Genomic DNA, 25,913 nt, shown 5'->3' with positions numbered 1-25,913 from the left:
AAAAGGAACATCAAGAAAAAAAAAAAGTACTCAATAGGTGCAGAAATGCTGCAACATCAAAAAAGTATCTTGGGAATGTATCTATGTAGTCAACTGACTAGAATACATAAACAAGCAAATAAAACAAATAATTAAGAATTATCTATTAATACAAGATACAAGAGCATTATAAATTCTGCTAAGAGCCGGATAAACATTTGTAATACGATGAATATTCTGTAACGTTGGATTGCAGCTCTGCATTAAATTGCCAATGCTTTGCAGGCTTGTGCTTAAAAAAAATAATAAAAAAATTGTAATGGCAGCAAGAGTGTTAATGCACCCCCCAGTGAAGAGGCAGAAGGGTTAATCTTGGCCCCATTCCCTCAATTGTCCATTGAGCAGTTCTTTTTCACCAAGTGTCAGTTTGCATGTGCAGACTCCTCCCCTGGGCTCTGGCTGGGGATCCTGCTCCTGCAAGTCCTCATTAGAGTTTACCCAGGGAAAGAAGCAGGATCTCAACCAGATCCTACAGGCTTGGGGGGGGATCTGCAGTGCCCCCTCCCATCTACCAAAAGCCAAAGACTCGGGAAGCCCCTGAGAAGAAGACTGGAGCTGGCTGGGAGGAAGAAGCTGGGAATCTGTGCACTTCTGGAGCTGTGATTTGCCTTTTTTTTTTTTTCTTCTTCTTCTTCTTTGTTTATGCAACTTTCAAGGAACTTCACAGCCCCCCTGGATCGGAGAGGGAGGCGGCCGAGCACTCAAGGGGCTCCTTAGATTTATTTTTAGGGGCTCAACTTGTTGCCAAGACTGAGGAGTTTGGATTTTGAGGGGTTCTGGGCTGGCAGATTTTTTTTTGTTATTTTTTTTTTTGGTTCTGAGTCTTTTGTTTGCAATGCTGAGCAGATTGTAACATACAAAGACATTCTGTTAGGGAAAGAAAACATCTCATTCCTTAGGAGGCTGCAGGAAGTTTGCTCTGAGGAGGAGGGGGAGGCTGGCTGAGCATTGTAGTGGGGGGGAGGGAGGCTGTGCAGTGTAATGGGGGCAGAGGCTGCCTGTGCACTGGGGTGGGGGGGCTGAGACCCTGCATACAGGGGGGCTTGTCGGATTGTATAGGGGCCTGCTGAGGAACACTTGCTGCAGATACAAAGTTTCTCTGCGAAGTTTGAGCCCCCCCTGATTATGGTTTTATAGCAGCCTGGGGGCACTAGGGAAAAGTTAGCTGCTTGGGAATTAGGAAGGGGGCTCGGTAGTATTGGGCTTTTACTGTGGGGGGGCCTGGCAATCATGCCTCAACTAAATAGTGGTGGGGGGGATGAGTTGGGGGCTAACGATGAGCTGATCCGGTTTAAGGATGAGGGGGAGCAAGAGGAGAAAAGTCCCGGAGAGGGCTCTGCAGAGGGGGATCTGGCCGATGTCAAGTCCTCCCTGGTCAATGAATCGGAGAATCACAGCAGCGACTCAGACTCCGAGGTAAGAATCGCTCCCAGACTGTTCTACAGGTCGGATACGATTTCTATACGATCGAAAGCTGAATTCCAGCCCGGACTCTGTTGCAAAGCTTGCCCGACAACTGTTGCAAACCTTGCCCTACAAATATTGCAATTTGTCACTACAGTGTTATTGATTTCTAGAGGCTGGTCAGCTTGGCAAATTGTGTTTTTACTTGTTTATAGTCCTATTTTGCTATTGATTTGAGTATTTTCTGCATAGGGCTACATTCCCTCCATGAGTTTCTGGCCCTATTAATTGCGTTTTTTTTGTTTTAAAATCAAATACTCTTCGTGGGAACATAAGCCCTAAGTTTGCTCCATTGCATCACATTTCTATTACTTTTAGGCCACAGTCACACGTTCAGTATTTTTACATCAGACTTTGTCAGCCAAAACCAGGAATAGGTAAAAAATCCTAAATTTGTGTACATTTCTATTATACTTTTTTTTTTTTTTTTCCTCTGAGTGCTCCACTCCTAATTTTGCCTTACACATACTGTGTGTGACTGTGGTCTTATTCTAATGCTCAGTTGTGGTGACCCCAACCATAGTCTGCACATCTATGGTGACAATTGGCAGAAGTTCTGATCACTTGGACCAATCCTCTTAGTGTAAGATGTTCCTTGGCGGGCCCCTAACAGAAGTGAGGAGCCCATGCCCTGGTGAACTTTTGCCAATATGTTATCTCATCAGAACAAATGTCTCCCTGAACTCTACTTCATCTTCCCTCCCGAAAAAATAAACATGGGTCAGGATCAGGTCCATCTATTCTATTCTTGGCCAAGACTAAACCACCTTCTTCCAATTTCCAGGTGGAGAGACGTCCTCCTCCAAGAGAGAGTTTTGAGAAACCCAGGGATTACCTGTCTGAAGGTGAGGCATCTATTTTTTTTTTTTTTTCTGTTGCATATTTAGAATTATTGTAGGTATTTTCTTTGACATCTTTAAATTTTTTTTTATTTTTATTTTTATTTTTTATTTTTTTTTTTAGGTCATGAATGTAACTAAATAGTTTTGGTAGTTTAACCTTTTATTAACCTGAAATTGCATTCTAATGGGTGAAGTAAAAGGAATTGTCAGCTTTTGTGATCACTAAGAAATTCCAGTCTATGGATTGGGCCAATGACACAAGGCTGAATAGTCACTAATGGATGTGTGTATACTTTGTTACTGTGTATTTAACACTTTTTTGTTTGCCTACTATCTCTGTTTGTGTTTTGCCTTCTGTTATTTGTAAACATTGGTTGATATATGGAACTGGTTTGTCAATTTTGAGGTTTATATGCCACGTTTTGGTTAAAAAAAAAAGATATCTATTGTATATGTTTACATTTTTTGTGTTGTATATCACTACTAAAGCATCTATACGGTCTGTCGAGCCCGACTGTTAGTTTTTGATAACAAGTTCTCATTTAGTCCTGATTTCTCGGGATGTTATGAATGTACCATATTTGAGATATATTGACTATTTTTTTACAAATCACAGCACTGTACAATCTATGGTTTGCCTTAATAGATACTTTGTACCCCCAATATTTGGGTAAGATGCTCGCATTTGGTACTGGTCATCTGTAGGGTTAAGCTGAATAATTCCATACATGAGGTCTCGAATGTTATTTTCTTCTACAATGATAAGTTGATTATCTTCACAAGATCCATTGTGTAATAAAAAGGACATCCTCGTGTGCACTGGTTCCAGTCTAGATACTAGGTTTGTGAGTGCAGCCATGTTTTACGCCCCGAAAAAAAAAATAAAAATGAAGCAAGGATGGACATGCGCGCACCATCAACAAATTAAGCCCTGGATACAAATTGGCTGTCAAAACTCTTAAAAGAATATGAAAAATGTAATATTAAGGATGGCTATGTATACTGGTGTGAAATATGGCCCATTAGATTTTTTATTTTTTTTTTTCTGGAGTAAACTGGTCCTTTATATTCTGTCCTGGCCCACCAAAAAAACCCTTTAAGAATAATTAGGCATCCAGTTTTATTGTCAAGAACGTGCATCCGGTCATGTGGTGGTAACTGCATAATCGCTGTCGTCATAAGTCATAACTTGAGATATATTGCTAACACTTTCTCCTCTTTTACCCCCCTCAGCATTTAGGAGGCAGCACCAGGATGCGGCTTTCTTTAAAAGCTCGCCCTATGCAGGCTACCCATTCTTGATGATCCCTGACCTTGGAGGCCATTACTTGCCCAATGGTGCCCTATCTCCCAGTGCCCGCACGGTAAGCATTTCTCCAGATCTATTCTGCGTGTGTCTTGTGGTGACTTCTTTATTGGAATTTTAGTATTTGGAAACCACAAGTTGTGATTGGCATGGCATTGTGAGGGTTGGCTTGTAAGGGTCACACAAGGGCTGAATTGTTGTGCCTGCAGGAACGTCTGTCTCTTGACTTGATATATAGTCTTGTGTTGACCCGGTCTGTGGCTGCCATAGTGCACAAGTGACTCCAATGTTGTGTTCTTTGCTGCCCTGTGGTGTGACTGGTCCAGGGTTGCTGTTCAAACTATGGGATGGGGGCGCTCTTTAAATAGTGCAGTCACCTGTCACCATCTGTATACCATCAGTGTCAACCTTCCCCCTTAGACAAACATCTAATTATTTATAGGTCTACCCTACAGGGGTGTGCAGTTGGGTCTTGATTTCAATCTTTTGTTGGTCAATTTTGTATATTTATTTTTAAATCCACCATTTTGGAATATTCCGAGCGGTTAGCGTTGCTGCCTTTTTTATTTTATTTTTTTTCGTTTCTTATATCTGGTGGCACTAAACTAAGAGTTGACAGGTAGACACCATCTATACAAGGCCGGGTTCGCATCACGTTTGGCAACAAAAGCTCCGTTGGGGCTTCCACCTGGAAAATAAAAAATGGGAGTGACTGATCCGCCAACAGAGTCATTGACTTGACTGAAGCAGACGAAGTCGCTCTGTCTGAGCTCGTTTCGCCTTTTTTCATAGGGCACAAAAAAATGCAGTCAACGACATTTTTCTGCCCACCTGAATAAGCCCTATACTGCCAAAAATGAGGTCAGCCCAGAATGTGACTGTATACCTCACTGTTTACTGGGCCGGCCAGATGATCCTTCTAAACCATGGTTTTTGGGGCCCCGACTGAGCCACTGACGTATGTCAAAAACATGGTGTGAACAAAGCCTTACACACAAGCGCTACCAAGCTGAAGCTGGTAGGAATGACTACCAAAGGTTACAGGTGACTTTACCCTGTAGCAACTATGGTATTCACACAAAGGAATCCAGGTTTGCTGGAGTTGATGTTGGCTGCTATATTTTTAATTTTATTTCTATATTGAGCTTTTTTTTTTTTTTTTTTGACAGCTAAATTGGTCTATTCACTATAGTGTCCCACAATCTCGAGTTACAAATCCAGCTGTAAAGTGTATCCTTGTGTGCATATTTGCCCTGTCATATCTATTGTGAGGACTGTTTACAGACAAGGTACAGAATGTTGTGCTGTGCTATAGAATTAAAATGGCACATTTCAGACGTGTAATCTGATTGTGAAACCACTAATAGGCTTGTGTGCAGGCAGCATGGAATTCTTCTGTTTGACTTACGGGTACTTTATGGTTTGTGTTTCTGGATGGGGCTTATGTTCCAGGGAAGAGCTCTGTGAACTCCATGCCATGCTACTGACTACCAAGTGTGCTCCCACTCCATTTCCAAATGTAACCATCATGAACAGTTAACAAAATAATATATAGTATATATTTTTTCACTAAAATAAATTAAAAAAAAAAAAAAATATATATATATATATATATATATATATATATATATATATATATATATATATATATATATATATATATATATATATATATTTATATATATATTATTATTATTGTTTTTTTTTTTTGTTTTACTTTTATCCATGTCGATCAATGTTTGCAGTGTCGGAGATGATACTTGTTGTTGTGGGCAAAGAAATTGATGTTTGTACAGATACTCAGTACATCAATTATGGTGAAGTTATTCCAATCATCCCTATATTTTTTGGTTGTGTAAAAATGTTTTGAGTCATTCTTTTTAACATTTTTTAACAATTTTTTTTTTTTTTCCATTCTACGTAAACCATAATACTTTGGAATAACTTTTTTTCCTTCATCATTCTGACCATTTTTTTTCTTAAAGGAGGGAACTATTTTATATTTATTTTATTATTTATTATTAACGGAGTGACTTGGTTTTGGATTTGTGTTTTTTTTTTTGTTTTTTTTTTTTTGCGCCTATAAAATGTGCCAGGTTTATTAAGGGGGTATGCACTAATTAAAGGTAGAAAAAAGCCAGGGCAACAAATTAAAATTTATAGATTAAGCGCGTCTTCTTACAAGTTACAACATTTTACATGTGCAAAATTTGGCATATCTGCAGACTTGTCAATTTGGGCCATTATTTGTCCATTTTTTTTTTTGTGCATTAATAATCTCTTTCTAAGCCACGTGCACATGTTGATTATTTGGTGGTTTTGTTTTTGTTTTTTTTTTACCTCAGTACTTGTAAGTGAAAATCAGGAGTGGGTGAAAAATGCAGAAGTGGTGACGTGTTTAGTGTTTCTTCTGACTGTTCCACTCTTGGTTTTGTCTTACAAATACTGAGGTAAAAAAGTCACCAAATACTCACCATATGCACGTGGCCCAATTGGAAATTAGATTACATGATGGCCACCAATGCGCTCTAAGCTGGTGATGCCCCAACGCCGCGTAAGTTGAAGAGGTTGAATATGGCTTCCACTCATGTTGTCTTTACTGTATGAGAACAATGGAGCCACTAGATGTTCTAATATTGAAACTGCCCCTTTAATATCCAGATGGGGCCTGAATAAGGCTGTTTTAGTTGGCGTTTGACTGGGGGCTGTGTGCCCACGTTGAGCCCAGCAGCGCAGGGCTAGGTGTTTCGCTCCTTGCACAGACCAGGCTTTGTTGCTCTACTCTTGGGCCTATGTTTGTTTTGTGCCTGAATAGTGAATTATCTCGATGCAATGGATCTGGTACCCCAACATGGGGGGAGGTGGGGGACAAATGAGGGTTTGTCTTGCGGTTGAAGTACGTTAAATTGATGTGGTGACTTTAAAATGGATGCCTTATTATGAAACGTGTGGACGAGCACGTGGCTTATGAAATGTGCAGATGGTAAATAAGTTTAAAAAAAAAAGAAAATTGGAAATTTGAGGGGAAAAGGAAAAATTTAAGATTAATTTCAGTATGGGACAAAAAATTGCTTGTACTATTTTATTACATTTTTGTATTTTTTTTTATTTTTATTTTTTTCTTCACCCTTGGCTAGTAATGAGAATGGAACATAAATGAAAAGTAGTAAATCCATTGCTGATGGTCTATGTAACATGGGTAATTGGTGCAGATGTGTTACGGAAACGACCCTTTCTGGTAGTGTTACTTCTATGATGGTTATAATTGGTTACGAGGACTATAAGTTTGTCCTAGGGTCCCGAGGATCCTGTCCGCACATCACTTTTTCTGAGTGTAGCTCCATTTGAATGTTATATGGTGGTTAGCAGACAATGGAGCTGTTGGTGGGATTATTGGACCCTCTGCTTTTGTCAGTCTCTTTCTTTATTATTCAGATGCCCCCTTAGCTACCTCCCCGAGTGCTGTTAATGAGCTGGCATTGTGTGCTCTGTTTTGGGAGGTGATCAGGGTGAATTGTCTGGTTGCAAATTAAATTCCTCTACAGACACAAATGATGCATTCCCCTCCCTGTGTGCATTGCAAATTGCCTCGCCCCGAGGGACAGGAGGAGGGCCTATAAGTCATCTCAAATCTACCCCAAACAAGACTCCATTACAGCACATTGCTGGGAGCTAATTAAAACCCCATACCTGTCTCAATTAACTGAAATGTGTCCCACGTCAGCAGGGGAGGTCAAGAAACGTCTGTCATTGTCAGAGGGAACTTGACAATGTAACATCGGTCCGTCCCATACAGGGATACGCTCCATGCTCTGTTCTAGTAACGCGGGGTACAGGCCGGGGGTGTACAGAAGTGTCACCTCATGATGGGCTGCGGTGACTTGATCTCACGGCACATTCAGATGCATCAAGGCGAGGGCCACTCAATTGAAAATTTGGGTGCAAACGTCTATAATGGGGGACCACGCGCATCAGAGAAGTGACTATGGCGGACCAGCTTCTATCCTGACCTAAACTCAAGAAAAATGTAGTTTTTGTATTGCATTTTTAGGATTTTGGCAAATTTCGTTTTGCATTGTTTTGAGCGCCCTACTATTTTATGGCCCGTTGAAAACTTTTAAAATGCCTCATGTTCTTGTGTGGCTTCCGAATAAATAAAAAATAAATAAATACAAAATAATAAATATATATGTATATATATATATATATATATATATATATATATATATATATATATATATATATATATATATATATATATATATATATATATATATATAATATATTTTTCTTCATGTCAATCTCTCTATAAGGCTGACGGTGGCACATAGAAATGATGCATGCTGGCCTACAAAAAAAGACAATATTCATATAGCGCAGAATCATAAACTTTAGTCCTATAGCTTAATTAACGACCGCCCACCCCCATTCCATCACTAATTGAAGATCAGACAGTGGAGAACTCCAGGACATGATCAATAGAGCAAAGTACAAAAATAGAGTCACCATAAGCAACCAATAAAATTAAAAAGGCTCATTTATTGAAACAATTCACTTAATTATTGTTCCGTACAAATGAGTCCAAAAAAGGAGGAATAAGAACTCAAGCACCTGGTCTCAAGGAATCATAGGTTGTGAAAAGGGCCAAATAGCCATATCCTCCCCCACCATGGGTAAGAAACAACTCGTCTAATTCACCTTTTTTATCCTATTTTGTCTGTCAATTTGGCCCTTCTTACAACCTATGATTCCTTGAGACTGGGTGCTTGGGTGCTTTGCACACTTTGTGCTGCTTTATGGATTGGATGTATTCTTATTCCTCCTTTTGTATGGTAATAAGTGAATTGTTTCAATTATAATCCTTTTTAATTATGTTGGTGGTTTATGGTAACTTTTTTTTTTTTCTATTAAAAAAAAAAACCGTAGAAAACTGCTTAAAGGTACTCTTCACAAAATGACAGTTCAAACCAAGCACAGACGCTCTGTGCACCTTTCAATGTGGCCAACCGCTTCAGTGCACTTTCCTACAAACTTGTTTTGCCTCTCTCTGCACCTTATATTCCTTGACTGACTGCTCTGACCTCTTCTGGAGTCAAAGGATGGAGGAGATGGATGGAAAATATAGGTGGTAAGGTGTACTGAGAGGTTCGGCCATGCCAGTGCCACGCAGAGCACCTTTGCTTGGTTTGGACAGTCATTTGTGCTCTTACTCCGTGTAAAATGACATACTTTTTTTTTTAAATGTAAATGCTCTACATGTGAATACAGCTCAAAAATAAAGCCATGCATAGATATGTAGATACAGTGGTCAAAATTATGGTTATTGTGAACGTTTAAGCAAGTTGAAGATGAAATGATCGCTAAAAGGCCTAAATATAACATTGTATAAATATGTATTTAAACTTTTACATTTTTAAAAATTTACAAAAAGAAAAATGGGCCAGTGCATAAACATTGGGCCCCCTGCATAGTTAGTACCTACTAACATCCCGTTTTGCAAGTATCACAGCTTGAAAACCCTTTTTGTAACCAGCTAAGAGTCTTTCAATTCTTTTGTTAGGGATTTTCATCTATTCTTCCTTGGAAAATTCTCCCAGTTCTATGAGATTCCTGGGTCGTCTTGCATGGACTGCTATTTTGAGGTCTAACCACAGATTTTCAAGTCAGGGGACTGTGAGGGCCATTGTAAAACCTTCAGCTTGTGCCTTTTGAGGTCGTATTGTGGATTTTGTGTTTAGGATCATTATTCATTTGTATAAACCATCCTCTTTTCAACTTCAGCTTTACAGATGGTGATATGTTTGCATCAAGAATTTGTAAAAATTTAATTTAATCCATTCTTCACTCTACCCATGAAATTTTCCCCATGCCGTTTACCTGCATCACAACCCCAAAGCCTGACTGATCCACCCCAATTCTTAATGGTTGGTGAGATATTCTTTTCCTGAAATTCTGAGCCCTTTTTTTTGTTTGTTTTCTCCACACATACCTTTTGATAATTGCGGCCAAAGAGTTGTATGTAGCCTCATCCGTCCACAGGACTTGTTTCCAAAATGCATCAGGCTTGCTTTAGATGTTCTTTTACATACTTCTGACACTGAATTATATGATGGGGACACAGGAGATGTTTTCCTCTAATGACTCTTCCATGAAGGCCATATTTGTGCAGGTGTCTAAGAACAGTAGAACATCGTACCAGAACTTGTAATTTTTAAAATGTAAAACTTGCCTAACTGTTCACAATAACATTAATTTTGACCATGGGTGCCCAAACTTTTACATGCCACTGTATGGGTAGAAGATTAACTGTCTCATCTGGGTTTTAAGGCTCCTATACCATTTTAGACATCAACATTATAAATGACCCTACTACAGACCTTTCTTTGGTGTCCAGGAGATTTGTCTTAACCTTTTCAGGTTATGAGTATAACTTGAAGTGGACCTCTTGTAGAACTGACAAGGTGAGCTGCCACATAAAGACTCCTTGTATCTATTAAAGAGCATAATGTGGTATGAAATGGGGGGGGGGGAAATGATCTAAAGCGCAGTGCACTGTCACATTAGAAAACTTTAGACGAACTAGAGCATTGGTTATTGTAACTGAAGTGGAACATGTTTGCACTCTTTGGTATAGTATGCTGGTATGTAATATTATGAACCCCAGAGACTGGTTGGGTACCATACCAGCTGACATGGTAGGTGGGTGGAACATGCTGTTTTTAAAGACGACATAATTTAATACTTGTAGGTGGTGTTGATTTTTTTGGAGTAGACCAGTCTTGTAAATATGCAATTATTATTATTATTTTTCTTTTTTTTATGCAGCAGAATGGTATGGCAAGGGTTAACACTTAACGCTCTAGCCTTTCCTACTTGCAAGCAGATATCACCATTCCTCTGTACATGTACAAGAACTTTGTTGAAGGCCCAAAGCAGCCTTGGATTTACTCCCCCGTGAATCTGTGCCAAGTCAAACCCCAACCCTCACTCCGGTTACATTCTCAGCCTTACAATTGTACAAGCCCTGCCATTTTCCTCACCTCCTGTCCTGCTCCGATAGCAGCTGTCCTCTGTCTCTCGCCATGTGTTCTGTTTCTTCCTTTCATAAGTGGTAAGCTCTAACAAGCAGGCCTGGGGTATTGCCCTTCTCGTATACACCACCGCTGAATATATTTGTGTTGTATGGAGAACTCTGCAGTGCTTTAGCAACATCGAGGCGAGTAGGGGGCCACTACTAAAATCATTGATTTTATTTATGGAACTTCCATAACACAGATCACTGGTACGTAATATGGGGAGCTAAAATATATCTGACATTGGTAGCCTAGGCTGTGAGAACCCCTCTTCTCTAAAAATCTGTTCTCCATGATAAATCGGCCTAGTTATGCAGCCACACTGGCTATCCCGAGTATGGTTTTACTATGATCTGGACATGTTAGGGGCATACAGTATGTTCTTTCATGCTATGGATCCATTCTACTGAGGGCCATTTAGTAAGTTTAATTCCCATACTAAACATGTAGACTCAAGCCTAAGAGGAGAGCGTTATATTCCTCAGCACTGTCCTATCTTTCATAAAGGACATCATGTGTTGCGGGTCGCCCTGCATGTTTTCTTTTTATCTAACTCTTCCTTCCCAGAGCCCAGCTTCCTTCCCGCTTTCCTTCCTAAAAGTCATTTTTTTTCTTCGTGTGGGTCCAGTTGACACTCCATGTATAAACAGACATGTAAATTCTGCCTGTGCGGCCTGTAGACATTGTATTGTGGCATATCCCTTTTGTCTGTATCTTATCCTTTTCAGCTCTGGTTGGGTTGGGCAGTATGAGACCTGTCTCCAGAAATGGTGTTTATTTTATTCTAAGCTGTTAGCTCTTAGGTCCACCCCTTCCATAAAGTCTGTGTTTGGCGTCTCTTATCTGCATTGGTTTCCTGCGTGCGTGTCCTGGGCATAGGCCTCCATGTTTCTACAGAAATGACATCTCTACTAATTGGGAGATGGAGGGGCGGTGGTAAAATGTAGACCTCCTGTTCTGGGATTAACAATAGGTGTTAAGTGAATGAGAGCAGGGGGTGGCTAAGTATACAGGGTCTAAATTTTACGCAAAAGGCACCCTTTGTTACCTACCATTTACAAATCTGAGCAGGGATTTAGAGAGGTTGCACCTGTTTTCCCCTTGTGAAAAACTATATTTGTACATGGGTTTTTAACTTTTACATTTATAATATCAAATTTATTTTTATTTAACACTTGAGTGACAACTTTAGCGATCTTATGGCGGGCAACCATTGATGGTTATCCAACTTTTCCAGAAAAGATGGAAAATATGAATGTAAATCAAGGATCTTTTTTTTTTTTCACGGATCGAGGACAGATGTAACTTATTATCGTCTGTTTCCATGTACTGTACAAAGAATGCATTGTGGTTATGTGGTTCTTCTTCCAGCCATGGAGTTTTGCTTTACCTTTAAAGGAATTAATGACTCTAACAATATTTGGCATACCATGGTAGTGCCAGTATTTTTGGTGGATTTTTTTTTATAAGTTTTAGAAAGTTGGAATGATTCTACAAGAGTCTTCACACATTTGTTTTATATATTTTCTGGCGCTCATATGAAAACTATATTTGTCCATATGGCTGTCCTAATATGCTCTTCTTGAGATCTCAACAAAATCATGGTTTCAGGATGAAGTCCATAGTTGAGTAGCCTCCCATGATCAGCCATGGTTCAAAATGTGTGTGTGCCATCAATGTTGAAGGCTCCGAAGTGAGCATAAGGATCTTCTAGTTTGGGCTTGTCAAATTATTCGAAAACCACAATTTGGGAACTTTGTGAGCTTTGGCATTGTATGGTGTCACCTGTCCAAGCTCAGCAATCGACATGTTGGGAAAACCTAAAACTGTCCTTTGATACTTTCAGAATTTAGAAGGTATAATTGAGGGCTCCAAAGGATTTCTCAAAATTGGATGAATAAGTTGCAAAGGGAAAAATCTGGTTATGAAGGTTTGCCTCATAATAAAATCTTAAAGAAGATCTGGAGGGGACAAATGCGCACTGATAGGGCCATACTAAAAAAGAACAAGGTGACGATCAGGTACGGACTGGGGCTGAAATTCAGCCCTGGCATGTGGAATCACACAGGCCCATGCTATCAGATCCCCCAAGCACTAGATGGGATATATTACTAATATTACCCTGGATAGAGGAAAGCAAGATTTACTACAAGACCAATATTTCTAATGATACCCGTGGGCTACTGGGGTGAGTGACGGAGTCAGCAACTTTGTGCTCCTTTACAACTCTTAACAGTATGGATGTCTTGAGAACACTGATTCTGTTAACAATGTTGCAGACAAGGCGGCCCATGACCAGACAGGCCCTTCTGGAATTTGCCAAAATTGCCAGATGGCCAGTCCGGCGCTGGTGACGGTGATGGTCACCTGTTAGGGTTGTGTAAGGACACGCCACCTTTTAGAAGCCTGCAGCCCTGTGGATTAGAGTATCACTTGGAAAAGCGGAGAACATCACAATGTGTAGGGTGCACTTGCGCAAAGGATGCGATCCGGAGAGTATAAACACGAGGTTTTAGGTGTTTTATTTTTAATTCACCAATGTCTTTTGATGCTTGAACGGTAGATAAAGAACCTAGTGTGATAATATAATCTTAGGCTCTGTACCGATCAGTGAGGTTTTTTTTTTTTTTCCCCTTCCATTAGGGAATGAAAATTACATGGTTATGGTTCAAATGACCATATAGGAAATTGAGATCCTCTGAATTTTGATTATGGTAACTAAAAATGTATATGTAGTTTCCCCCTGTGCAGGATGTCCTATTGTAATCTGGAATGACAGTTTATTGGAGAGAAGTCCTCCGGGGCTTTTCATTCATTGCACACCTGTTTGGAGATCATTTTACTTTCTTAACTGTTTAATATATCTTTTTCCCCTTCATTTACCAACGGTACGCAAAAATATTTTATACTTGTCTTGTGAGTATTGACGACTGTGGAATGAAGAAGAAGGATAATTCCAAAACAGGAAAGTTAACCCTAAAGGCATTCTAGGATTTCTTTTAGTTAATGACCACCCCTCAACACAATGAGCTGACCTAGCATTGTCCAAAAAAGACTTTGCCAGATAATCTAATCATTGATTGCATCCTAAATGACACTTAATTCCACCCTTGAGACTCGCTGTAATTTGGGCCGTTGTCAGAAAACTTGCCTTGTGCAAACATTTCAGAATAAATAGACCTCAGCAAGTATGTGTGTTTTGCACATCGGTAAATGAGGTCTGTCTGTAATATTTAATTAACACTTTAAATTTATTTTTTTGTGTGTGTCTCTTACAAACTAATTTTAAATTTAGAGGGCTGCGCGCCTTAGTAAAATGTGTATGAGGCATTAGGCTATGTGCACACGTTCAGGTTTTTTCGCGATAAAAACGCTCTAAAAACTCTATTAAAAACGCATGCATAAAGCATTCTATTATTTAGAATGCATTCTGCATGTTTTGTGCACATGGTGCGTTTTTTTCCGCGAAAAAAACGCATCGCGGTAAAAAAAGCAGCATGTTCATTAATTTTGCAGATTTTCCCGCGATTCTATGCATTTGGAAAAAAACGCATCAAAAACACGGTAAAAACGTGGAAAAAAACGCGGTAACATCGCGGTAAAACCGCAAGCGGATTTCTGCCAGAAATCCTGACGTGTGAACATATCCTTAATGCGCATGATCGCTAAAATGTTCTGTCTGGTAATAGTAGAGCAACAGTTGCTAGTGGGTGTTGGTTTATATGAGCTGAGCCATAGGGACAAGGGGCTAATATTGTCCCCATGGATGTTCCCTCTTTTTGATATGTGAACTAATATATTCTTTTTTGATCACATTCAGAAGATGGATGAATGGATACCCTTTACTTGGGACATAATTTAGAAAAAAAAAATTACAAAAAGTCAGGCTGCAAATTCTTTTTTTTTTTTCCCATTAGATATTGCAATAAGACATTGTGACAATAGTAACCAATGCTATAGCCAAGGTTTTCTGATGATGATGATAAATAATTTAAAAAAAAAGCTAAAAAGACATGTTGGGTGCCTGTGTGAGCATGTGCAGTAGGAATCTCCTTTGATTGACTTGGAGCAAATCTACAGGTCATAGCAGCATTTCCTACTGCACATGCTCACAGGCAACTGTGCAGTCCAAACACTCCGGTACCTTGAGCGATTACCTCCCTAGACAAAAATTTAATGTGCTTTTGCTACATGTAGGAATTCATAAATGCATTTTGTATTTTGTACTTTTTTTTTTGTAATGCTTTTTTTTTTTTTCAGTTATTCATAGATAGTGCAACACCTTTTTACTGTTGTTGAAACTGTTTTCTGGGGTGAGAGGTGGGAACAAGTCTTAACTGGTGTGGCGCCCTGAGGCAAAATGCAGAAAAACACATCCTAATCCTTTCCCAGAAGAACCTTACCTCTCCAGACAGGCCTGGTCTACATAGGTATAGGACGACATAGTGCTGCTTCATTAATTACGGTACTTCTCCAAAAATCGTATCTCGGGCCACTGTCCCTCTGGTTTAGGAAAGTGCAGAACTAGGTCAGTTAAGATAGTGGGAGGTGGTGAGACCTTTTTACACCAGTGACGTTCTGCAAGCAAAAAGCTGCACCTTACATGAGGGGAAACACTGGCTGGCATTAATGCAATACCTTAAATTTTCTTTGATATGCCAGCATTAAATGGAGGTGAAAATCAACAGTAAATAATAGCATATTATATATGTAAGTGTGCTGGCAAGACAATTGTTTTACCCAGTTGTATAGCGCCATTAATTCTGCAGCGTTTTACACACATTATCTTCGCTGTCCCCATTGGGGCTCACAATCTAAATCCCCGATCAGTATGGTATTTGGAGTGTGGGAGGAACCGGGGAACCCGGAGGAAACCCACACAAACATGGGAGAACATACAAAGTTCTTGCAGATGTTGTCCTTGGGGGGACTTGAACTCAGGACCGCAGCGCTGAAAAGCAACAGTGCTGCCCATACAATCTCTTTCGGCCTAGATTTATTGGACTGTGCTCAGTCATGTTTTACATGGTGACCGGTTTATTTGATCGACCTACCTGTAATTTCTTAATGCAGCAGTTCAAAAGAAATGAAGAAATAAAGTGGATTGTCACAATAAAGACCACAATTTGGCTGCCCTTGCAACACCTACAGGCGTATAAATCAGGCGTGTGCGGTCTGATTTTTGATCAGACTCCATACTTACCACTCTGGGTGGGGGGTGACAATCTCAGGATGTCCTAATTTCTTCAGAGTCTCAAATGAGACTCAACCATTCAAGTCTATGGGTGTATTGAGGGGGAAAAATCAATCCCTCACAGAACATCTGATTTTTCCAGATGAATTTCTATTATAAACCTAAGAAACTTTATTTGATCATGTATCTTTTTTTTTTTTTCTCCTCTTAAGCTTGGATGTATGAAAACGGATCAAACAAACTTCACACTGACATTAAAAAAAAAAAAAAAACCTTCAAGATTTCATCTTGGGCCATATTTTGGATAGATGGCTATGGTCAGCCATTTTTCTCGGTGCTTCATGGCGGGGCCAGTCATTTATATACACCTTCCCACCAGCTTGGTTTCCCTCAGTCTCCACCACCTCTTTTGTGAGAGCCCTGGGTTCATAGAGCCAGAGAAGGGTGGAGATAGATGGAAATCTATGGTAAGGTATAGATAAATGTTTGGCCGTGTCGTGGTCGTGATGCCCCGAGCGCCTGTGCTTGGTGTGAACACTCGTTTTGTGCCGACAGTCCCTTTTAATAATCACCAGAATCCTTCACTGGTTTAATTTGTCCATTTATTGGACTATAGATTTAGTATCAAAAATGGTGTTATACGAGGGATATAGTTGAATACCCCGTTTCCCCCTTCCTGTCCTCTCTTCTGTTGCAACAGAAATGACCAGTTGCGCAAAAGGCCTAACAATGCAGTCAGCGCATCAGTGGCCATCTCCTTGTTGCTTCCCTTTTGCCTGTATTATCGGAAAGAACATGAATTGGTATAACAAAGAAAGGGGAGCCATTCCAAGAGGGTGAGCGCCACAAGGGGCAATGCTGAGTTTTCTACATTGTGAAAGGCAACGGACTAAACTGCCATCGTATAAGCTGTAGTAAGAAAACGAAGGAAGTTTTGGTTATTATCAAAGCTTTTTCTTCTGTCTGGGACTGGCACCATCCTTGGATGTTTAGGGAGCAAATGCGTCGGCGTATTTTCAGGCTGGCGAGTGACTTGGCCCCATTAAAAGATTGGGGTCTACCCTGCTCACCTGTTGGATTCAGCAGCTGTTGCTGGGCCGTCTGGTACAACTATTGTGCCGCACATTAAGATTGGTATCTACAGTACCAGAAGGACATCATCCCAATAATTTAGATTTTCCAAAACTGCTTTAAGGGTTTTTTTTTCTCTTCACAGTAGCTGTTCACCAAGAAGTTTCTAAAGTACACCATTGTCTAGTCGGCCTTTTGAGTGTGCAAGGCCTAAGGTAGTTTCCAAGCCTTGTAACTGCAGAAGGGAATCTTTTTTTTTTTTTTAAAGAGGAGTAAGCGTTCTTTGCCTAGGAGTGTGTTGAGGTTTATTTTTTTTCCAGCGGCATAACATAAATACCTTCTATCTTATTAATCATGTGCCCGAAGGCTACAATGGTAGCTCATTCTGTCTACAAACATCCTAAAAAAAACTATGTGTGTGTGTATATATAGAAGGAACAAAGTGAAGAAGACGACCAGCAACCCAATGGCTTCATACTTTCAAGATTATGGTGGAGAAGACCCTGGTGGACCTATGTAGGCTCACACAAGATCGATCTTCCTACAGATCGTTCATCCATCAAGTTGCTGTGGCTCAAGATTTGAGCTGTAGGCCGTTAAAATAATAAATACGGTATATATATTTTTTCCTCAAAATAGTGTGTATGTATAATATTGTAATAAATAAATATTACATAAATTATTTTTTACGTTCACATCAGTATTTAATTGGCTTACTTTACTAATGTTATAATCTCCACACCAACGCCTGGTTCTTATCCGTAGAAGCCTAGCCATCGGAGCTTGCAATCTGAGTGGTCTGGGACGTATCCCCGACGTGGCTGGTTATTGAGTGCAGATGGAGAGTATGTATGTTTTGTCCTTGCTATCCCCCCCTACTGTTCCTCCCCTTCTTTGCTCCATTGCTAGGCTGTGCTCCTGGTTTGTGTTTTTTACAAACTGAAAGGGGTCTGTGTTCTTGCACCCTCCGCCTTCTCCTTTCCCTGACATGTGGAATTTCACAGCACTACACAGCCTAAAATGAGTGTGTCACTTCTGCATCCTGTGCATGGCCTTCCAAAGTTATGTATGTGCGTGCTATTAAAATGGCGGTCAGGCAGAACGCCACAAACTACTTTTTTTATTACATGTTGTCTTTTTAAGAACATCGGTGAGGCCATATTTATCTGAACATGAGACGTTCTATTTGTTCATCCTCTTCTAACTTTACTTTTCCGGTTTGATTTTGGAGGGGAGCAGTGTTATGCCCCCAATACCTGCACTACAAGAGTCTAGCCAATGAAAGGTTAATGGGGCAATGCTCTGCAGTGTACCCCCCTCTCTCCCTCCCCAGGCTGTGCACACAGCTTCTTGTCTCACAGGCTGAAAGGACCTATTCATTCTCACAATACACAGCGCAGACCATGAAACCAGCTGAGCAGGATTCAGAAGCTGCAGGAGAACCCCCCCGACCCCTCCCAGACAGCCCCTCAAAACCAGAGCATTCACAACCCTTACAATGACAATCCCCACCATGTGCCTTTTTGCCCAGGTACACTTCGGCCGGCGGTGAAAGTTATTGCTTTCAGCTTGAACAGTAAAATGCATTCTGCAAAATAATTTTTTATGTGCCCCTATAAGTATGGGATCACTAACTGTACATGAAACACAACTAAAGATCAACTTCAGGTCTAGAGTAGCTAAATATTCAGGCGATTATTAACAATCTACCTTTTATTTCTAAAATTTTGGGAAATTGGAAATGATCTAGTGCCAGAGAGTCCACAACCGGTGTCACTTCTGTCACTAGATCGTTCTCAATTTTTGCTTTATTGGAGATTTTTGTAATAAAACACATCAGAAATGTTACACGAAGACGCGCAACGTTTCACTGCAGATGGCTGATTGTATTTATTTATTTTTTTGTTGGTGTATTGTGTTTAATGGGAACACAGATCTGGAAGATAAGGGGTTAATCCCCCTCCTTCATATTGGTCACCGCTACACGCTCACAGACAGCTGCAAGGGCACATCTGGCTCGTATTATTTTGGGGAATGAGCGTCTTGGAGGGGGGCTGTGAGCGTATGCGTGAGGTGGGGGCCGAATGAGAGGGGGTCCTTAATTATGATTCCCATGCAGTAAAATCCAGCTGCGCTCATAACTTTCTCTGCTTTGTTTAACCCTCTCTGAGTGCTACCTTTTTTTTTTTTTTTTTTACTGAGAAGTATTGTCTGGATTGCACAATGGGGAGAATATTTGCGTAAGGCTACTTTCACACTAGCGTCGTTAGACGGACGTCGCAATGCGTCGTTTTGGAGAAAAACGCATCCTGCAAAGTTGCCCGCAGGATGCGTTTTTTTTCTCCATACACTTGCATTAGCGACAGATTGCCACACGTCGCATCCGTCGTTCGAAGGATGCGTCGTGTTTTGTTGGACCGTCAGCACAAAAAAAAAGTTCCATTTAACGTTTTTTTTGTGCATCGTGTCCGCCATTTTCGACCGCGCATGCACGGCCGGAACTCCGCTCCCTCCTCCCCGGACATTACAACGGGGAAGCGGATGCGTTGTAAAACTGCATCCGCTGCCCCCGTTGTGCTACTTAACACACTGTCCGTCGGGCCGACGGTTTGCGACGGCCCGTACCGACGGACTAGTGTGAAAGTAGCCTAAGCCGACGAACAGCGTCACATTTACCTATTTTAGATTACCATGTTGCGTAGCGGATGGTAATTCCTAAGGTTGGCTTGGCGAACCCTATGGCACAGAAGGGTCCATACTTTGCAAAATGATTAAATGTGTTCTTAAAAAAGGCCAGTCCCCAAAATTGGGATATAATCTATGGCTGAACATGACTGACTGGGGAAAAACTTGGATATATATATATATATACGTTTGAGTTTTTCTTAAACTCGTTGGGGTTGGGTTATGATATTCGCTCTGCTCTACTCTTGCAGAGCGTCATCTCTGTAGTCCAATGCAGCTGTATAATTCACATGCTGTATGGGTACAGGTTTCCATATGGCATCCAGTTGGCCCAGGAAGTATGCCTACGAGCCCTGTGTAATTTCACACCCGTCAGTGACTGGAGGTGGAGTGTAGGCTTCTGGGATAATTGACACTTCAGGGGCAGCTGTGAAACTGCTCTCCCTTCTTTACAGTCCTCATACTTCTGCCCCACTCTAAACCCCATCAGCTCATAGTTGTTTTTTTTTAATATTGTAGACCAGAAGCATTTGGCCCAAGAATACCCCCCCACCCCTTCCTCGTCACCCTCCTCTACGCGCCCTTACACCAGCTGTGTCCGATGTAGGGGTGATAAGGACAAGGATCTTGTTCCTGAGCAGTGGACATATAAATTGATTTATTAAGTGACAAGAGGAAGTGGTGAACATTACTTACCATGGACCCAAGTTCCAGGTGACCATAAATAGGCCACGGCTGGGGTGAATTGCAAGACTCAAAAGATATTTGACCTTTGCTGGTAACCTTTATTTTCTTTTTTACTGCTTTTATAGATGTAGAACCTAGGAGGAATAACTTTACAAATCCCATTTAACCATTTCGGTCTTTCCATGGTGGTACAACTGAAACTCTTATTATGATCTTCTTGATTTTAAATTGGATAATTTGCAGCCACATTTAACGTTGAGAAACTTCCTGTTTTTTATAGGTTTTGGAATACCGTATTTTATATATATATATATATATATTTTTTTTTTTTTTTTTTTATTTTTTTAAAGATGATTTACAACATAATCTAGAAATTATGAACCTTTTGTTTCTTGGAGGTTCTTAAGGTCCATAAAATCTCTATGGTAGTTGGATCGACTTTACCGTCTATCTCGTTATCTAATTTGCATAGGGGGAGGCAAGAACAACATTGGGGTAATGGGTTGGCTATGGGAAGGGGGTGGGTGATTTGGGTGACACAATTGATTCAGTGTTAGAAGGCTGAGGGGTGATGGAGTATATTGCAGAGATGCAGATGGAAGAGTTAGCGGAGAACAGGAAGTGGGGATATTGGAGGGAAGCATTAAATAGCGTGAACAGCTACGGGGCATTTCTGAATGATGGGGTTCAGATTTCAGTATTGAGAGAGAGAACACCAGAGCGGAAGTGGGGCCCCCACCTCTCCTTCTCAATAGCCCTTACTAATAACTTCTAGGGGTCTAAAGGCCCCCATACATATTAGACTTGGGTCTAAGTGGTCTGCATTGTATTGTGAAGGCAATTAACCACTGCACAGCCGGGGTTAAAGGGTTAATTTTACCTTGTCGAGATGCTAAACTTGCAGAGAGAAGGGAGTCGCATGGTTCAAAAGCTCTATGTATTCTGGGCACATATTGACATTTTATATTTCACTTTTTGGTGAAAGACTTGTCCACGGAGCATGTAAATAACCAGTTTGTTGTAGTGGAGAAATGGTGTTAGCCAGTGTACATATCTAGTGCTGACGTTACCTGATGGGCTCCGTAAAACAGTAACTCTTGTTAACGCTTGTTAGTGATTTTTTTATTTTATTTATTTATTTTTTTAATACACTCCTTCCACCCAAGTGGTCATTTTTCATGCGGAATAAGCCCTATAACAGTTTGTGCTCTTTCTGGCATACAGTAGGTGCCACGCTGGTAATCACTGCTAGAACACACATGCACTGGCGGACAGACAGAAGAGGGCCCCTATGCAAGAACAGTATATAGGCCCTTTCCAGTCCAATAGCTCATCATAATGCACAAGTCCAACTACTTTGGCGGTGGTAGTGGGCCCTCTTGGGCCCCCTCTGCACAGGTTGCACCAATGATGTGTCCGCCCCTGCACACCTGTCAGGGTTGCAAACTTAACTTTTTTTTTTTTTTTTTTCTGGACAAATTAAAAAAAAAATAAAAAAAAATCATGGACATATTTTTTTTTTTTTTTTTATAAACTCCTTGTAAAACAGTGTTATTTATTATAAGGGATGCTTTTCTCCAGCCCATTATTTTGATAAGACATCAGCTCCACTCACTGTAAAATAAGTCAAAATAATCTGTATACATTTTTTCAACTTCAAAAATCCAGACACCTTTATTTTAATTTAAGGACGGGGCAAAAAAAAGTGCCTTATATTTACGGATTGTCTGGGAATTTCTGGACAGTTGGCAACCCTGGTCCATGTCCCAAATGTTGTGGCCCTCTCATTATTTTAATTACATACAGTAGAGATGAGCAATTCGATCCCCACTATTGGTTCAGCGTCCAGTCTGGTCTTCCGAGGAAGCCTTTCTTCACTTTTGCAACTGTCATCCTAGGTGCCTCTGATGCTTTTACGAAGTGCCATAATGTCGTAGGTCATAGGAAGCACAAGAGGTCCTAAGTATGTTGGTCAAAGAAGTGAAGAATGGCTGCCATAGAAGACCGGGGTAGCGCTAATCGAGTCGCTCATCCCTACGTAATTTTTTTTTTTTTTTTTTTTTTAATCTTTTTTACCATCTTTTAGGTTCCATTTGCACCAACTTCATGAAACGGATAGACTTACGCTGTCCATACACGTTGGATAGCTGTCGGCTGAGCTCTACGAGGGGTCTAGTCTAATGACCCATCCCATCATTGACTGCAATAGAAAAGAACCAAAAGTCTGCACTGGTAATACATTTCAAGGTGCATTGGCAAGTGGACGGCCATGTTTTTATAGCGTACATATCTTCATACAGCTGACCTTTTCTGTTACTCAAGTTTGGGAGAACCTTTCTAAAGCCAAAATGAGCACCTTCTTGAGCACTCCTTGCCCTCCCTTGCACGCACACTATTTCTTCCTTTTACTAATGGTTCCTATTGTGTCTAAACTAAGAAGTGTCTGCTTCTCTTGTGAATAGGCCTGGTTTCCATGGGAACCCAAGCCAAAGGCCTGGTTGACCTATAACCCACTGATTGCAATCACCCCCCCCCACCCTTTTCCCCATTTGATTGTGCAGAGAATGGTGTATGTCATTTAACGCTCTGTGCGCCTTACATTTATAGGCCTGCTACATATCAGGCCAATTCAAAATGGCTTCTAAACTCAACCGTCAACGTTTTTATCTCTTCTAAACACTCAGTCGCAAATAGAGAAAGGGTTAAAGTCAGTTTTTGACCCACTTCTGTGATTTTTCTTACTCCTAAGGCATGTTGCCCTGGTGCCCCCTCCCCATCCTTGGGGCCCCCATGAGCTCAGCCTGTACATTCCTCCCTATAACTGGATTTGCAGCTGTTTTTAAGAAGGAAGAAAAAAAAAAACTTGCATGAGAAATCCTAAACAGCTTGTCCCACTGTCAGGAGAGAAGGGAGGGGGAACAATATGGAGAAGGAAGGGATACAAGTGAGGCAGGGAGAGGGATGAAGTAACCTGGGGCTAGGAGAAGAGATGACTAGTATCGAATCTGCCCATAAAGTGGGCCTCCTTTAGGTACTAGTAGATTGTGAGCTCTGCAATGGCTCAAACTTCCAGCTTCTTGGGTCTCGTACATCTTATCTGGTTTATTTCGTTCCATTTCGATCTCCTTGTGCCTTTTTCCTCTCCCTCCTTTTCTTTGCAGCTGCGTTCTGTCCTTTTCCAGCTCAAGGAATTCTGCAGATATTTCATCTCTCGGACATGTTTTATTTCCAACGGAGAAACTTCACTGAGCACAGAAAAGGAGGATCCCAATGAAACGTGAATTGGACCAAGATAATATCTTTGTATATGGCCATAAATTATGTCTTGAGACGTGTTGCAGGCAGGATGGTGGAGGGATTGCTCATGGTGTGTCAAGGTATATCTGCGCAACCAGGTCTGCTTAGTAAAATGACTAAGTCGTAATTTACACCCACCGGATTTGGAGTGAGCGCCTTCTAATTCAAGCTTTGAGACTAAACTTGTAAAATAGCAGGTTGTGTGGTATTTGTTGTCTGTGGGTGACTTTCTTGGAACTGCATATATGATGTGGAAATGGACTAAATATGTTCCTACAGAGCCCATCTAGAGTATTTGCTTATATTTAAAGGGGCACTGTACTGTCTGACCGATCAGGCCTACTGGTGGGAGACTGGAAAATGGGGGGCACCATTTTATGAATGTACATGTCTCAGTACTTTCGATGCACACCATCCTATCCATTAGAAATATAAAAATACAAATTGTGCTTAATTGAACAGTTATATTTTTTTTTTTTTTTTTTTGTGCGCTGGGAAAAAAAAAAAAATAATCCGCTTGAATCCATTGTGTCCATTTTTAATCCATGTGTCATCTATATATATATTTTTTTTCCCCTTGTACGCGCAAAAAAAATTGAATTGTTTAAGTTTCTCCACTCAAATTTTTCAGTTTTGACTCCACGCAACTGCTAGGGCATACACTCTACTGACTACTGAAATGTTGTTCCCTGTGGCCTCCCATTTAGTACTCTTGCACCAGTCTATTCCATCCTTCTCTTTGCTGCCCGATTAATCCAACTCTCCCCTCATTACTCATCTGCCAATCTCTCTCCTGGCTCCCTACTGCTTGGAGAATAGTTTCCAATACGAACCATGACTTCTAAAGGCCCCGTCTCACATAGCGATTTACCAACGATCACGACCAGCGATACGACCTGGTCGTGATCGTTGGTAAGTCGTTGTGTGGTCGCTGGGGAGCTGTCACACAGACAGCTCTCTCCAGCAACCAACGATCAGGGGAACAACTTCGGCATCATTGAAACTGTCTTCAACGATGCCGAAGTCCCCCTGCAGCACCCGGGTAACCAGGGTAAACATCGGGTTACTAAGCGCAGGGCCGCGCTTAGTAACCCGATGTTTACCCTGGTTACCAAAAAAAACAAACAGTACATACTCGCCTTTCGGTGTCCGTCAGGTCCCTTGCCGTCTGCTTCCTGCTCTGACTGAGCCGCCGTACAGTGAGAGCAGAGCGCAGCGGTGACGTCACTGCTGTGCTGTGCTCTCACTGTACGGACATCAGATGGTGAGTATGTAGTGTTTTTTGTTTTTTTTACATTTACGCTGGTAACCAGGGTAAACATCGGGTTACTAAGCACGGCCCTGCGCTTAGTAACCCAATGTTTACCCTGGTTACCAGTGAAGACATCGCTGGATCGGTGTCACACACACCGATTCAGCGATGTCAGTGGGACCTCAACGACTAAAAAAAGGTCCAGGCCATTCCGACACGACCAGCGATCTCGCAGCAGGGGCCTGATCGCTGGTACGTGTCACACATAGCGAGATCGCTACTGAGGTCGCTGTTGCGTCACAAAACTTGTGACTCAGCAGCGATCTCGCTAGCGATCTCGCTATGTGAGACGGGGCCTTAAGGCAATCCTTAATTTGTCCACTTTGGGTTTTAAAACTATAATCTCCTGCTACCTACCCATATATATATACTAACCTCAAAAAACTATCATGCCTAGGTACAGCTAGCTCATATAGAACATATACATCCAAAGAAGCAAGAAGAGCTATAGCTTTAAAAGTATAAATACTTTATTTAAATCAACAATAAAAACATAAATAAAGATAGGAAACAAAAAAGTTTTTTCTGTAGAGACACTGTGCACATTATAAACGGACCAGCCTGTGAAGGATATGGTGCTGAAAGGGCCTTGTAATTAAAGTCAGATGCAGCGGTAAAGCTTGCAAAGATATAATGAATAAGGTGCAAGTGCGACTTAAGATAAAGATAAAGGGTTAAATAACCTAGATGTAAAGGACCCCCAAAATTAGTACATTTGCTCAATAGCATAAACACATTACCTCCGTGGGCGTGGACCGGTTCCCCGACGCGCGTTTCGCGTGTAGCTTTATCGAGGGGTGAGTGTGAGTATCCTTCACAGGCTGGTCCGTTTATAATGTGCACAGTGTCTCTACAGAAAAAACTTTTTTGTTTCCTATCTTTATTTATGTTTTTATTGTTGATTTAAATAAAGTATTTATACTTTTAAAGCTATAGCTCTTCT

General features: G+C 40.9%; 1 protein-coding gene across 2 annotated transcripts in view; it reads left to right on the top strand.

Moving 5' to 3' along the window:
• Window positions 1-469: 469 nt before the first annotated feature.
• Window positions 470-25,913, top strand: part of TCF7L1 (transcription factor 7 like 1) — a 54,861-nt gene continuing 29,417 nt past the window's right edge. The window contains exons 1-3 of one of the 2 annotated variants that reach the window (XM_077262794.1): window positions 470-1,455; window positions 2,288-2,348; window positions 3,579-3,709. In XM_077262794.1, the coding sequence (XP_077118909.1) occupies window positions 1,270-1,455; window positions 2,288-2,348; window positions 3,579-3,709 (378 nt within the window). In that variant the 5' untranslated portion in view covers window positions 470-1,269. The remainder of the gene's footprint in view (window positions 1,456-2,287; window positions 2,349-3,578; window positions 3,710-25,913) is intronic. The other variant, XM_077262793.1, reaches the window with a different exon arrangement.

Source organism: Ranitomeya variabilis, chromosome 5 (genome assembly GCF_051348905.1).
Source record: "Ranitomeya variabilis isolate aRanVar5 chromosome 5, aRanVar5.hap1, whole genome shotgun sequence".
NCBI classification, from domain to species: domain Eukaryota; kingdom Metazoa; phylum Chordata; class Amphibia; order Anura; family Dendrobatidae; genus Ranitomeya; species Ranitomeya variabilis.
The sequence above is the reverse complement of the archived record's forward strand: the minus strand, read 5'-3'. Positions and strand labels throughout refer to the sequence as shown.